This window comes from Agelaius tricolor, unplaced genomic scaffold (assembly GCF_023055355.1).
Source record: "Agelaius tricolor isolate 1412-34295 unplaced genomic scaffold, bAgeTri1.0.p SCAF_22, whole genome shotgun sequence".
Taxonomy (NCBI): Eukaryota; Metazoa; Chordata; class Aves; order Passeriformes; family Icteridae; genus Agelaius; species Agelaius tricolor.
This window is the reverse complement of record NW_027269282.1, coordinates 3,140,564-3,155,919: the sequence shown is the minus strand read 5'-3', so window position 1 is coordinate 3,155,919 and position 15,356 is coordinate 3,140,564. Positions and strand designations below refer to the sequence as shown.

Below are 15,356 nucleotides of genomic sequence, written 5' to 3'. Positions count from 1 at the left end.
GGCCACGCATAGCTGCACACCTTCCTGACCAGGCACAATAACAGATGGTTTTACAAGAGGTGCTTGTTCAGACACTCAAGTTGGGAACACCAAACACAGGCTAGAGAAAACCACAGCCATTCTGTGCAGCACCAGCCCTGCTCCCTCTGAACCAGCACAAGCAGCAAAGGCTCTGCACCTGAGTGTCTGAGAGAGCACAGAGCAATCATAATATTTAGATTCATAAGATTAAGGTCACTTTATGAAATACTTCTAAAGGGAAATCCTTTAGAATTTAGAATCCTTTGGTGCCTCCCCATCTTGTTTACAACTTCCTTACCCTGAGAACTATAATTCAAATGAAGAAAAATAAAACCAAGGAAAATTGTACCTTATGCTCCAGCTGTTCTTCGGAAAGCTTGTAAGTCATTACATGTTAACTGAAATTCATTGAAGTCATTAAATCCATTTTTCCCCAAAGCCAGCTCTCTCCCTGAACACCCTCTACTGTTTGAAATGGCAAGGAGAGACAGTGATAGGACCTATTTATGCCTGTTTGAAGGTGAGTCTATACTATCTGATTTTTAATTCCAATCCATCCACCACAATCAAGTACACCATACTGGTCCCTCAAACCACATGTTCCCAGCAGCCTGACCACTGTGGCAGTGTCAAACTCCTTCTCTCTACTTACAAAGGCACCTTATGCTAACTTTAGAGCACCACTTTCCAAGATCAATGATAATTGACTGATTAAGTATGCCTAATGCTGCCAGAATGTGAGCTGATTGTGTAATGGTGCTAATTACTAACTGCCAGAGCTCATTCCAATTATTAACCTTTATGAATGTCATTTTTGAAGATAACAGTTTGCAACACAGCTTATTGCAGTATTTGTAATGGTTTTTGTCACATGGGATGAGAAGGAGAACAGTGACCAATGAAGCTGAGATAAAACACAAGAAAGGAGTCCTGAAAACAAAGGATTCTGACTTGGCTTTCTGTAGGTGATACAGGGACTTTAACAATAGAAAACTGGATATCTGGGCTAAGAAATTCAAGAATCCACTTTTCCACAAGATCTGAGCTCCTCAACAAAGCATGCCTCCAAAGCTTCCTAGCAGTGCAAGCACTGCAAACCAATTCCAAATGTGCCAAAGGGACATGGCAAAGTGCCATGTGATGCTCTGGAACCAGACAGACGTAAGGAGAACAAGTTTGCTGCTGCATACTGAGGAAAAACACCATTCCCATGTCTGCACAGGCACAACACTAATTCTTCTGATTTGTTATGTGACAGAGGATATTTCATGACAAACCACACCATGCACCCTGCTTGGATCAGATTTAGCTAAACAATTAAGTTAGATCACAGCCTCCTTAACTTCACCCTCATCTGTCCCCTAAACAAAGCATTTGCACTGTCACTATTTAAAAGGAGCACTTTCAAAAAGGAAATATGGGCTCCTTGTAAGTCTCTCACCACAGATGGGCCATGATCTTGTGCCCATCACTGTTAAAAAGCCACAGGACACCAAACATATACAAACTCTTCAGGTGGTGTGACTAAAACCTCTCAGCCCCTACAATTAGGCAGCGTTGGTGCAGACCACTCTCCAAGTCTCAGCAAGTCAAATGGTCCACTAGTGCCCCCTACCATATACTCTTCCAGAAAAGAAACCCCAAAGCTCTTCTTCCTTTGTTCCCCATGCCTTGTACAAAATAGAAAATGCACACTTGGGGGTAAAATGCTAAATGTTCTGTGGTAACTCTGTATTCCTCATAGACATCCCTTTTATCTTTATTGGTTACACATAATAGAACCAATGGGATTTTAATCTTCCAGGGGACATTTACTCTTTACTTTGCAAAAGGCATGCTGAATGATGTACCATGGTCTACTGCTTACTCTGTAGCTTAACTACTCCATGGCAATATAACATATCTGAAACCTGACATTTGAACAGATGATCTTACTCCCCTGGTTTTCCTCAGCCACACTTACAGCTGCAAGTAATCCAAAGAAAGGACAAGGTTTCCCACAGAATGGCTTTACAGAGACTTGTGTCTGGGGCACCTCATGGTCAAGCATTTCTGTGATCCCTGAAGTAATTACACAGGACCCAGAAGGACCATACTTATGATTTTTCAAGGAAACTCATACACCCCTGTGTGGTGATGGATGTTGTGTGATCCTCCTGTTTCCACACCAAGACCTGGGACATAGTACCTGTGTGTGAGCTACCCTTTTCCAAGCTGTCCTGACTTGTGCTCTGAACCTGCTGCCTACTTATCACACCCAGGACCAAAAATCACAGCCAGGCTTCCTTCTTAAAACAAATGATTCCCACAATTTCTAACATTTCAGAGAAAGAGGTGCAAGAGGACCAATGTGCATTTCTCTTACCATGGGGCTGATTACTCCTTTTGAGCTCAGACTCCCACAAGGCCAGAACCCAGGCCCCAGTGATGGGTTGCTCTTTCTTTCTGTGTACTTCTTCCCAGGTACCTTTGGAACTTCCAGGACTTTTTGTAAAAAGAGGGCCCTGCACTCCTGGCACTAGTTACAGATAGCTGGAGATTGTTGCATTTTGAATGCACCAGAACTCACCCAGGTCAGTTCACAGTGCATCTCTCAACCCTGCACAAACTACCTGATTTGGGGTAAGGCTTGGCAGTAACAGTTGTATTAACTGTATTAACAGCTGTATTAACAGCCCAGCCATCTTCCTGTTATCCGTCTCCTATTATCATCTTCCTCACAGATACCCTGAGCTAGACTACAAGATCCAGAAAACAACATGTAACAGTCCTGTTACAGAGGCCAAAGGATATTTTTGGATTTATTATCAACTCAACCTTTCCAATACACCACCAGATTTTTGCATGCCTGAGTAGACCTCCAGGATGCAAAATGCCCAGCTGCTAGCCTGCTTCCAGATTCAGGCATCTGGACAGCAACCTTCAGGGAAAACTGGATATAACTGACTACTAATATTTATGGAGTCAATTTTCTAAAGTAACTGGCCTTCAAAGACCCAGAAACAAGGCCTAGCAATCTGGTTACAGAAAGGCCTCACTAGTCTTTTACAGTACAGAGGTAGAAATCCTAAATGTAAAAATGCACTAGCTTTCCATGATCTAGCAGTTTACAAGAGCTTTCATTTTCACAGGCATATACTGTAAAAGAACTGGCTGACAGATTTTACAGATGAAGCACATGTGGTAAGTAAATAAATCAAAGGCTGCCTTCCAGGCTGGGGAAATGTAGCCCTTTGTAAGTATTATTTGGAGAAGGGACCACTTCATATGGGCACTTTTAACTTCATTAGAAGCCTAATGAATCTACCATGGACATAATAAGAGAGACAGACCAGACTAAAAGAAAGATGGAAGGATTTCTTGCAAGTTTTTTAGCAGCTTTTCTCCATCCTTATGATTATTTATAGCCATTATAAAATGGCAGTGCATTTGGGGGGAAAAAAAAAGAAAGAAACCACCATAACATAATAAAACATCAATATAAACAGACACAACGATGTTGAAATACTAAAGTACTAAATTCTACAAGTTGCTGTACAAAGCATCCAAGATTTATTGCTTGATCTGAAGCCTAATTGGAAAGAACAGAAAAGCCAAGGGAGGAAGGAGATGAAAAGAGAAAGGAAAAAACCAGCTTGGTTCAAGAGAAATCTTGTAAGACAATGCAAAGCCTATCTTCAGTGTGGATAGGGGCACTGCCCTGCAGCACTGTAGCAAGCACGAGGTGGCACCAACACAGAAATGTTCTGGGCAAGAACCTGGGGCTCCTTATGCAGGCCTGGCTGCTTGGACAGTACGGGGCAGTATCTATCTCTGTCTGACTCATCAGAGGCCAGGGAATCTCTGAACCACAGATGAAGTCTGTGCATGTACTACAATCCTTGAAAGATTTGTGTCTGATCCTAGGAACCCACCTCAAACATGAATAAAACCAGGCTCCAGCAAGGAGATGCACAGATTAACTATATATTGTCCTGAGATCCACATTCTTCTACTGGCTCTGAATCTTAGGTCAATGTTTCTTTACTCTTCTTGGAACCAAAGAATTGCTGAAGTTGGAAGGAATCTTTGGAGCTCATCTGATCCAACCTCCTGCTCAAGCAGGGCCACCTCAAAGACATTTGCCCAGGATCAGTCCAGATGGCTTTTGAATATGTCCAAGGATGGACACACCACAACCTCCTTGGACAACCTCAGCCAGTGTTCAGTCACTTACACAGTAAAAAATGTTTTCTGTCACGTTCAGGGGGAACATCCTGAGTTTCAGTTTGTGCCCATGCATTGTCTCTTGTCCTGTCACTGGGCGGACACCTAAAAGAGCGTGGCTCCATCTTCTTTTCCCCCAGCTTTGAGGAACTTTCACACATTGATGCAATCCACCAGTCCCACCCCAGCCTTCCCTCCTCCAGACTAAAGAGCTCTCTCAGCCTTTCCTCATATGAGATGTTCTACCCACTCACTTTAGCGAGACCCTGTCCATACCACATAACATTTTAAGATTTTTAACATACCCTTTTCTGGCCACCTCCTCTCCCAATCCTAGTAGATGAGACCTTAGTATAGAAACTCTTATGCAATTTATTAAGAAAGTTTTATTTTTCACTTATCTATTTGCATATTTATAAGCAAATTTAATATGTGGTTTTCATTACTACTGGCACAGATTCCCATTGAATGCATTCCCTACTAATCTGTGCCAACGAAACTCCTCTGCACAGCAAAGAGTGATCAGAAAAAGACATTAGTAAGGTCAAAACAAATTCATCTTTACGTGTGGCTTCCTGCAAAAAGTTTTGCAGTCGACATCCAGATCTCATTAGAATGTAAGATTAGATAACAAAAGGAGCAGCTCTTTAAGGAGAGCAGTGGAATTGCTGCTCCAAACGATAAAAGAAGCGATGGAGGAGCCAATTCCTGTTAACAGGTGCGGCTCTGCTGATGCAGCAACAGTCACAACACCCACAGGATCTGCAACAGCAGGTTCTTGGCTACAGACTGCCTCCTGAGTGCTGCCTTGCTGCTTCTAAACAAGTAGGCAAAGCACTACAAACACACTTTACCTGCCAGCCCTGACAAGATGACTTCATAGGGACAGTGAGGCTTCAAAAGCACATTTGCTCTTGGCAAAGCTTCCTCTGACCTGCTCCACCAAAGCCCCAGAACTGAATGCCTGGGAACATGACCAGAGCTCGAAATTCATTGTTGATGAGATAGGATGTCTCCTTTCTTCAGGAGCCATAATCAAAGAAATTCACCAATAAGGACAGAAAAGCTATAATCATTATAACATATATTCGTTGAGAACACAGGGACAAATATATTCTTCCAGCTTCCTAGAACACTTTTTTCCACAAACAAATTTCATTAGTTCACACATTAGTTCAGAAGCTACTAATGCCTATAAATCTACACTGGAAATATCTTTTGGCATTAAATTCCCTAAATTTCCTATTTTATTATCTAGTTTTCTGGAATGGAATGACTAGAGATCAGAACAGGTCTAAGTGCTCATTGACCCAGCTGATCATCTAAAAGTACTAGCTTAAAATTAAATTATACCAAAGATATTTTTGATCGGGCTTTTTTTTTTTTTTTTATTTTGGGCTGGGTTTTTTTCAAACTACAATTTCAAAGACTACTTCCAGGTCAATGAAACACCTTTACTTACAAAATGTGGTAACATCCAAGAGATACCAAGTGATGGAGATCCCACCTGTGATGCAGAAGACTCAAATCCCTTGTTTGAATAAGATGGTCACAGTAGACACACCAAATTACAAATATTTGTGTTGCCTGTTAATCTGCCACAGAATATTCTTGGGAAAGTGTATTAAAGAGACAAAAGACAGCATGATTTCTTCCCAGGGTCTGTCATCCAGTTCTCTGGACTTAAAGATCTCCAGATCCCAAACCCGCTAAAATACTGTGCAATATCACATCTCCAGCACAATCCCAGCAATTCCATTAGAATACTTAAAGCATGAGAGCTCTTTGCTGACAAATAGCTGACAAAAAAGTAGATGTTTCTGCAACTCTGATCCAAAACCTGTAGACTTGTCTGTTCCTTCATTGTTATAAAACACTATTACGTTATTCAGCCACCAGCAGAAATATCCTCCATTAATTCACTGAGTCCCCTTTTGAAATCCATTTATGCTTTTATTATTTCTGCCTCACAGCATCCTGTAGCAATGAGTTACACAATGTAATTACTTGAGGAATAAAAAAGCATTTCCCTTTATACTTATTCAGAGCAAGGGCTTGAACTTGGATCTTCCACACATAAGATTAGAATGAGTCTCTCCCTGGAGAGATTCTCAGTATCTCCTGTTGCAGCTCTTTTGTAGAATATATATAATTCAGGAGAGATGGCTGGGGCTCTTACCTTTATCGTGGAAAATTAAAGCAAAACACAGCTTGTTTTTCTCTCTGTACATTCTTTTTTGAATTCCACTTTCATCCCAAAAACGTTTCTTCAAAAAGTTAGGAATTTGATAAATTGCCTTTTCTTTTTGCTTCCCTGTATTCAGCCAGAAAACAAGATGTATCCAAAAGTTCCCAGGTCTGCTTATTAAAAGGAGCATCCCAGTAGCCCAGTTTTAGCTATGAGATCAACACATATGTACAAACATGTAACTTCTCTAGGTATATTCAAAGTGCACGTTCCCCACCCAAATACATCTGCAGCATCCACTGTCAGTGACCAGCCCAGTCCTCTCACAGCCACACGTTTGGACATCAACAACTTCAGCCCTATTTTCAAGCTGCAAAAGCTGTGTGAATGGGGCACAGAGTGGGGATGTGTAGCACAGGTTAGACAGGTGTTACCTGCACATGAAAACATGAACCCCTGTGCTCCCACCACGCAACACCTAAATGAGGCTCTGGGGCGGAACGCAGACAAAGCCAACATTTACCTCTTCAGAGATTCACAGGTATAAATAAATAAAGCATGGGCATTTATTTTTAAAATAGCAGGCTATCCAAAACACCATTACAATCTGCAGTTCTGTTTTTATTCATTCTCTCCAATTCAGTAGGAATTTCACCAAGGAATAGGGATGAGCAGATGCAGGGGGTAGCACATTAATAAATCAAAACTGTCATTAAAATTTGTAAACTAGTATCTTCTGGGAAGTCTTGGCAATTAGTCTCAGAGCTTTCTTGGCAAACAAAAAATTAATAAATCCAAAAGGCCCCCTGTCTGATGACATCCCACCCCCACAGAAAGGTCACTAATGAAGCAATTAAGAGACACAACAAATGGACCAGTCAGCAGGCTGGCTCACAAAAGACAAATGAGCTTCATGAAACAAGAGAACTAAGACATCTTAATAAGCAAAGGTGGGACTTCAAACCACACACCACTCCAAGACATGTACAAAGGCTTTTAGATTCATATGCTGGGATAATACTTTTTACAGGATTTTGCAGTGGCCCCCTTGGTCTCCACCATCTCCGAGGCATCATTAACACAATTACAGCAAGGAACCACCAGAAAGCAAAGGTGTGAACATTATTATTCTCTTTTTGGAAAATCCTGTGGGATATAACAGGTTAGGGAAACATTGGGAAGGAGACAAATGAAACTTCTCTACAAGTTTTTTAAGCTTATACTTAAAAAATTAAGTATTGAAAAAAGGAAGTCTTATCTTCATTACTATTACTGATTTTGCCTAATCCTAAAGCATAGCCCTGAATTTAGGATAAGCCAAATAATTTTTATTATTGGGCATTTAAAACAGCTTTAACTCATACTATCCCTTTGTTGTAATGACAGCATCTCCTTCTAGTATTAACTGCAAAGAATGCATGCTCTGGACACTACCTGGGGCTCTGGTGCATTTGAGGAGGGCTAAACCTATGGTTAATTCTGCTCAACTCCTTAAATTCATTTTTCTTTAATTACCATGACTCATCCCATTCAGCTACACACAGCCCAAGCAAATCTGAACAATCCCTTCAGTGTATTTCCTGACATCCACAATTAAATATTTGTTTAAATCACACTGTTAAACTAAGGGCCACCATTTTCATTTGGCAGCAGCTGGGCCAATATGCCGTTACTGTGCAAGTCCCAAAGAGTTCCACTGTGGGTTCCATTCCAAGGTGACATCTATGACTGCCAGCCAGGATGAACTGGACCAGACTGAACTGGACCACCCACTGTGGGGAAACAACTAATCATCAAGAGTACTGGAGGTTAAGAACTGCATAATTCTGGGATTTTGCTGAAGCTGTGCACTGATTGCAGCTCTGGGAGCTGGGAGCCCCGAGGAACAACTGCCATCCCACACTGTGGTCATCTGCTGTGGTTCCCCATCCCCTGGGCTCTTCAGCAAACATAGTCTGCACCTAACAGCTCTCAACCACAAAGAGTTTCATAGCTGGCTCCCATAGCCTAAAAAACTCACCATCATTAAGGTAAGTTATTTATACATTCTAGCCAAAAGCAACAGTAGAGATGCCAAACTTTTGGTTGCCCTGGCTTTCAAATCCAAGAGAGATCAGGGTGCCTGCACACACAGCTGGCTCCTTCCCTCAAGGCCCTGATGGAGGCTCACTGCAGATACAAGAACCCCTTCTCCTCATCAGCACAGGATTTCTGCACTTTGCAGCATTATTAAAAAGTGCCAAAGAAGATGCAATAATGGGAAGCATTACTACTTTGAAAATCAGCTCCGTTAATTTTACGCCTGAATACAATCATCCAGAAAATAGCACATATAGAAGATGCATGTCATCAGCATAAAAGTGGAAAATTATAAATGTAATCAAATTTGACAATACTGAGAGGAGATGTCAGCTGCTGGTCATGGAGACTGCATTTCAATACAGCAAACTCCAAGAAAACTGCAATGGCCCAGTGGAGCCAAATCAGTACTAAACAAGAGGTTGTGGCACAAACCAGAATTTACCATTCAAAATGCAGCCTAAATATTGTATTGACACTGCCATAAAAACACTCTTAAGAAAGCTCTGTCATGACCTATTTCAGGTTTAGCTTGTTTCACAGGGGATGATATGGAAATTTGAGTCAAGATTTTTGAATCTCCTGATCCCTGACTTCTTTACTCACCAGTCTAAGAAGCTGCTACATCTGGAGCAACCAGACTAAACCTCAGGTCCCAAAAAGGGCACTTCACAGAATTCACAGAATCAGTGAGTTGGAAGAGACCTTAAAGATCATTGAGTCCAAACCAGCCCTAACACCTCAACTAAACCATGGCACTGAGTGCCACATCCAATCCTTTTTTAAACACATCCAGAGATGGTGACTCCATCACCTCCCTGGGAAGGCCATTCCAGAACTTTCTCATTCTTTCCATGAAAAATGTTTTCCTAATATCCAACCTATATTTTCCCTTGGTGCAGCTTGAGACTGTGTCCTCTGGTTCTGTCACTGCTGCCTGGGAAAAGAGACCAAACCCCACCTGACCACAGCCACCTTTCAGGGAGTTGTAGAGAGTGATAAGGTTCACATCACACCACACTCACCCTTTCCCACCTAGAGCAGCCCTATGAAGCCAGCTCTACAGGCCACAAACAAACCTAGGACACAGAAATCAGCATGAGCTGGGAAATTTTTGCAATGCTAGAGATACACTGGCACATGCTGAGGGTCTCTGGGGACTGTGGGAGGCTTAAGAGGCAATTCCATGGGAGGAAACAATGTGAAGCCCGCTGGTATTTCAAACAGAGCTGAATGAAACAGCAATGAACAACATGATGAGGCAGCCTGCAACCAAGATGGGGGGGTTTTACCCCTCTCTGCTCCAAACTAGGGCTGCAGCTGCTGCATTTTGCAGCTGCCTCTATTAAAAAAGCTGAAAGGGTTTTTTTCTAACTCAACAAAGAGACTGAGACAACAGACTAACCTCTTTAGGCACAGCAGCCACAGGAGTAAAAAAATGCTTGGGGATTTTTGACTGCTGCCATGGAGACATAATTTCTTGGTTAATAAACAGGAAAAAAAATATATATAAAAATTTCTTCATCAGCATTTTAGCCTCTTAAACAGAAATATTTAGTCGCAATTTTGGGTTAATGCATGGGCCAGCATTATGTACAATCAGATAATTTAGCCAGGAAAACAGCCAGAGGAGGGGAACTCCAGGGGACCCATCTGAGGTGGGTAAAATGGTGGCAGGGACTCGGAGCTGACACATGCAAGTGCTTGCACTTTGGAAGAAAATCTAAACTGCTCCCCACTGCCCAATTAGCTGATGTGTTGCAGTCATGGTTGTGGCATTGATCACAAATAGCTCCTTGCTCACTTGTGCCTCTCCTGTCTTCTGCATCACCCTATTGTCTCTCTGTCTTCACCTGAGATTGAGAATTTCCTTGAGATGGAAGCTGTCTTTTTAGCTACTGCAATCCAAATAAATAAAATAAATTAATACATTCCTGAATACTAAAGCAGGCAACAATGGAAAACCTTTCATTCCAATAATCCTAGCAGAAAGAAATTGCTCAATACACACTGGTTGAAACAGCTGAAAACATTTCAAATAGTACAATATCAACTATAAATACTTATCCAAAATATTCCCACAACCCTATCTCAATACTGTACAACTTAACAATTCCTGTGAGGAGCCTGGCACCTACTCCTTAGAAAGTTCATATTTCATACAGATCACTCCTGTATGCTTACAGTTCCTCATGGACAATGAAGTTTAATGCAGGGATCCTGGCCTACAGAGAGTCTGGGAATTAGAGGTTCTCCAACAGCACTTCAAATCAAAACCATGTAAGTTTACAGATTTAAAGGGATTTTTTTTCCCTTTTGTTGATGGAGAAGAGGTGTTAGTGGGGTGAAAAAAAATTCTATGGAAAGCATATGGCCATCCCTTAATTCAGTTTTTAATTTAAAGCAAGCAGGATTCTTTACTACACAGTTAGATAATTCACTAGGCAATGAGAACTGATGAAGGGTTTGCATCTCTAAAAGCTTAAATAATTTTTACAGTTATATTTGTTGACCTATGAAAAAGACATCTCTCCAGAAATTCATAAACAACTTACACCATCACAAGCATAGTAAAGTAGCAATAAAGTAGCTTCCTTTCATAGGAGGAAAATTATCACCTCCACTCAACTCAGTGGGAAAAACAAAAATCTAAACCGCAACTGACAGGTATCTCCTGTGATGAAGAAGAGATGTGGCATTCACAAGGAAGAGGGGGTGTGTGGGTGTGTGTTTTTTCCTTGAAGCTGGCTGCTTCAAGGCTGGCTGCTTCAGTAGCAATAAAGACCTTTTGCGTGATTGTTTGAGCCCCAGAAGCATGAATCTGGATATTAGAGCAATGTCTGTGTTCTTGCATTCAAATGCTGACTAGAATTTCCCCTGTCTAAGCTCATACCAGCCTGATACAGGAGCAGTTTTCAAATGTAACTTCTAATTCTCCTCTCTTCTTCTGTTATTCTCACTGCCTTTTTTAATTAAATTCAGGATGTTTTCCTATTGATTTACTTGTTTTTGTATTTAGATGCAGGGATTAAAAATTCTTTTTATATGGCAATTCAGTTTTCCATTAAAAGAAGCTTCTCAAGCTATAAACCCAGGAGGAACTGAGGAGGAGATTTTGATGCAGGGAGCAGGTGGAGGCAAGATGGTATTTGGAGATTGCATTGCACTCTGCTCTATCTCAGCATCCTCTGCTGTGTAATTCATTGCTCTCTGCCACAAAAGCCACATTCCTCTCTTGTGAAGGCAACTGTATTTGCCAAGTGGTCAGGATAGATATCATACAGCACCACAGCTCAGATGGGCAGGGCTCCTGGCTTAGTTATATTTCCATAACAGAGGAAAAAAAAGCCAAACCCCTTGGAAATGTACAGATCATCTTTTGATACACAGTTGAAGTTGCATTCAGTTTGTGATCTGTCTGGGGGCTCAGAGAGTCTACAAAAAATATCTAAAGAAAGCAAACCTCTTGTCAGGAGGCTTACATTCATTCTGCAAAGACAAATCCTCCTTTTAAAATTTTCAGGGTTTCAAAAACGAAAACTGAAAAACACCAATTTAAATAATGGAAAGATTCAGGGGCCTGAATGTGCAAATAGAACAGGAAATCCCAAGAAAATGAGTATTTCTCTGGCTTATTTCTTACACTTAGTATCTATTTGCATTTCTACAATGTCCTTTGCAGAGAAACTCATAGATGCTCTCCGAGATTCCACACTCTCCTGTCAAGTAAAACATGGCTTATTCCTGAATTTTCCAAGCAGAAAATAAGGTTTAGAGCCCAGGAATCTACCTGCTAGCTTTTACCCTGAGCTTTCCTCACAGACTTACAAAAGAACCTGAGAAGTTCTAACTTCTCAAGCTCTCTGAATCTCCAGGCCCCCACTGGCCCCTATTTCACTTGAGACCAGCTGCAGGAGTGTTCCAGAACGCATTCCCACAAAGCCCTGGGTTTTCCCAGCTGACCAAGGGCTGGATGCCTTTAATTGTATTGATGATTAATTACATTTCTATCCCTTTGGGAAGCCTCCAAAAAGGGGTGCTGCTATTACCTTTCTGCAGAGCTCAGGTGATGTTGCAAGCTCAGGATAAAGACAAGGTTTGCCTGTTTGTTACATTATTTATGCAGGGCAGATTGTTTGGCAATTACATTTAAAGTACAATCACTGTGCCATTTGTACTTGCTACAGTAAAGAGGCAAAAGTTTTTTAAGGCATTAATACCTTGAAAAGTACCAGGGTAAGTGGAAATGACTGTTCTCTCTTATTAGCTCCATGGTTATTTATACTTTTGCAGATTACCATGGTGCAGTGCAATTAGGCTTCTTAAGTACTGTTCAAATTGAGAAGTTTCAAGAGCTCTACTGAATAATTAACCCTTAAATACATTTACAGGAATAAACCTACAGCAAATGGCCAAAGCCTGCTCTAAACAGAGGCTTTTAAATCACCTGTGAAGAAAGAAGTACAAGAGACCATCTGCCAGGAAGGGCTCACATGTAAGCAAAGGCTACAATGCACTGACCATTCCACCAACTACACCTTGAGCAGGTTTCACAATAGCTATAATACACCAGGTAAATCTAAAACAAAGCACTTGGTCTCACCACCCCTGGCTGCCTTTGTTTCTTTTTCTTTCTTTTTTTAATGTACCTAGGGTAAAAAACACCTGATAGCAATTCTTTTAAAGGCATACCACTCCACAGGCAGGATAAAACAATTTGGTGATTTCAAACATCAAGGAACTGACCTGTTTATAGGGCTGAGTTTGGGGACTGAGGGGATTTAAAGTTATTTCTTTATTTTAAATGCAGACACACACTTCCAAACACACACACTGTCCAGAAACTTGTTTCCCCAGGGCAGGACAGTCCATCTCCCATGCCAGACTAGGAACATGGTAGCTATGTGACACCATCCAAGTACACCCACAGTGGAGAAGACACTATGGCACCTCCAGTCCTTCAGCAGCTACTCTCCTTACAGCCCAACACACAGTCACCAGCAAGACGACCATCTTAGCTCACAGGGGTGAGGAACAAGGATCAGCTAAGATTATGTCATACACTGTGTTTTATGCCTTCTCAGACACAGTTCTAGCAAGTGTGTACCCATCTATAGAGCGTGTTCTCATTGCCAGCCTCACAGTAGAGAGAGGAAGGAGACTCAAAGGTGAGAAGGGAACCAAGCTCCTCTGCATGTCAGGGAAGTGCCATTACATGATGAAACCCTCTTGTTTGCAGACCCCACTTCATTAAAGGAATGTGTTCTAATCTTGCATCCCTTTTCCAAAGAGCAGCTCCATTTGTCTCAGATTCTTTCCCAGCTCCTCCTGTGATGAGCTCAGACACTGCCCCATGCCCACAGCCCGGGTCAGCCCCAGACACAGTGCTGTGATTTCCATGTTCCACGTACCTCCACAGTGAGCTCTCCGTTACACTCCCCAGGTTGAAGTCGTAGAGCTTTGTCAGAATGAGAATCACCTAGAGAGGGGAAAGGGAGGGAGCGAGAGAGAAAGGGAAAAGAGGAGAAAAAAAAAAAGGTTAATGTTAGATTTTGTAACAATACACAGGGCATCTGAAACCACCTAAAGGAGAGCTGAGCATTTATCCATTAAAGTTGCAGTATTATAGGATAAAGTAGGTTTAAAAAATAAAATGGGAAATCATTAGCTTAGTGCGTTGTATAACCAGTAACACTTATTTTAATCCCAAAATGTTTTGCATTTGAAATAAAACATGCCACCAGGAATTAATCAGACTTTGTGAGCTGACCTCTCTTCAACTATGGTTATTCAAATTCAGGGATGGAATCAAATGCACCCTTGTTAATTCAATAGTTCAATCTAAAATTACAGTCAATTTCTTTTGTCTCTCAACATTTTATCATTAATTATTCAGTCTGCACAGAAAGAACTAGCAAGTTGTTTTTTTTATCTAGATCCCCATCCACCAAAACAGTCCATCTTGCCTACAGTCAGCTTTGTGTTCTCCATATGCTGTCACTGACTCCAGAGCATGGGAATTCCTACAAGCCATCACCTTCCCACAGTAGTAAGAGGGACACGGAGTGTGACATTCTGCTTATGCACTGAGCAAGACAGACCTTCACTTGCATCTTTAGTGCCCAAGGACCGTCAGAGGCTCCAGGACTCACTGACTACTGGAGAAAACACTCCTGAGTCATGCCCCTGCAAAACTGAGGCTGGTGGAGAGGGAGTTGAGCAGTACAGGGCGGACCACAGAGGAATACACTTTCCCTCTGATCTACCTGGTGCTGTGACCTGAGATTTCACAGGCAAATGGAATCCTCCTAGCTACAAGCTACATTGCCCAATGTCCTTCTCTCCAGAAAGGCAGTTATGCATTCTGATAGCTTGGGAGCCTCTGTGCAAGCTCCCAGGCTCACGTGGGCTGAGGGAATAGAGGGAAGGTAAGAGCATTTGAGAATCTGCTCCTTGCTTTTTTAGCATAACTGATGTCATACAGTTCATTCCTTTGGATTCTACAGGACCAGCCTCAAGGCAGAGCTCCAGGGCACCTCTTCATTTTTGTTTTGCATCATTTTAACATTTCAGCATCATTTCCTCCTTGCAGGATTCAAGCACAGGCCAGCTTCTCTCACATCTGCTCCAGCTGTGAGAGAGAGCAAAGTTTAAAGCTTTGCAGAAAAATGCCAAAGGATTAATCAATATCACAGCTGCTGCAGCACTCGTTTACTGTCAGCATAATACCAGGAAAAAACCTGTTCAAATTGTAAGGGACCTTGGTACGTGACTATGCACTCAGTGCCCATCTTAATGACTTCAGAATAGATGCTCCAAGCATTCCTCCCTCTCCTTGATTCACTTTTACCGTCCCCTATTG

At 41.8% G+C, this 15,356-nt stretch overlaps 1 protein-coding gene across 1 annotated transcript in view; it reads right to left on the bottom strand.

The window, feature by feature from the left end:
* The window catches only part of SORCS3 (sortilin related VPS10 domain containing receptor 3), a 266,957-nt gene that overhangs the window by 169,729 nt on the left and 81,872 nt on the right, over positions 1-15,356 (bottom strand). Inside the window, exon 2 of the mRNA XM_071446466.1 lies at positions 13,906-13,973. Within this exon, the coding sequence (XP_071302567.1) occupies positions 13,906-13,973 (68 nt within the window). The remainder of the gene's footprint in view (positions 1-13,905; positions 13,974-15,356) is intronic.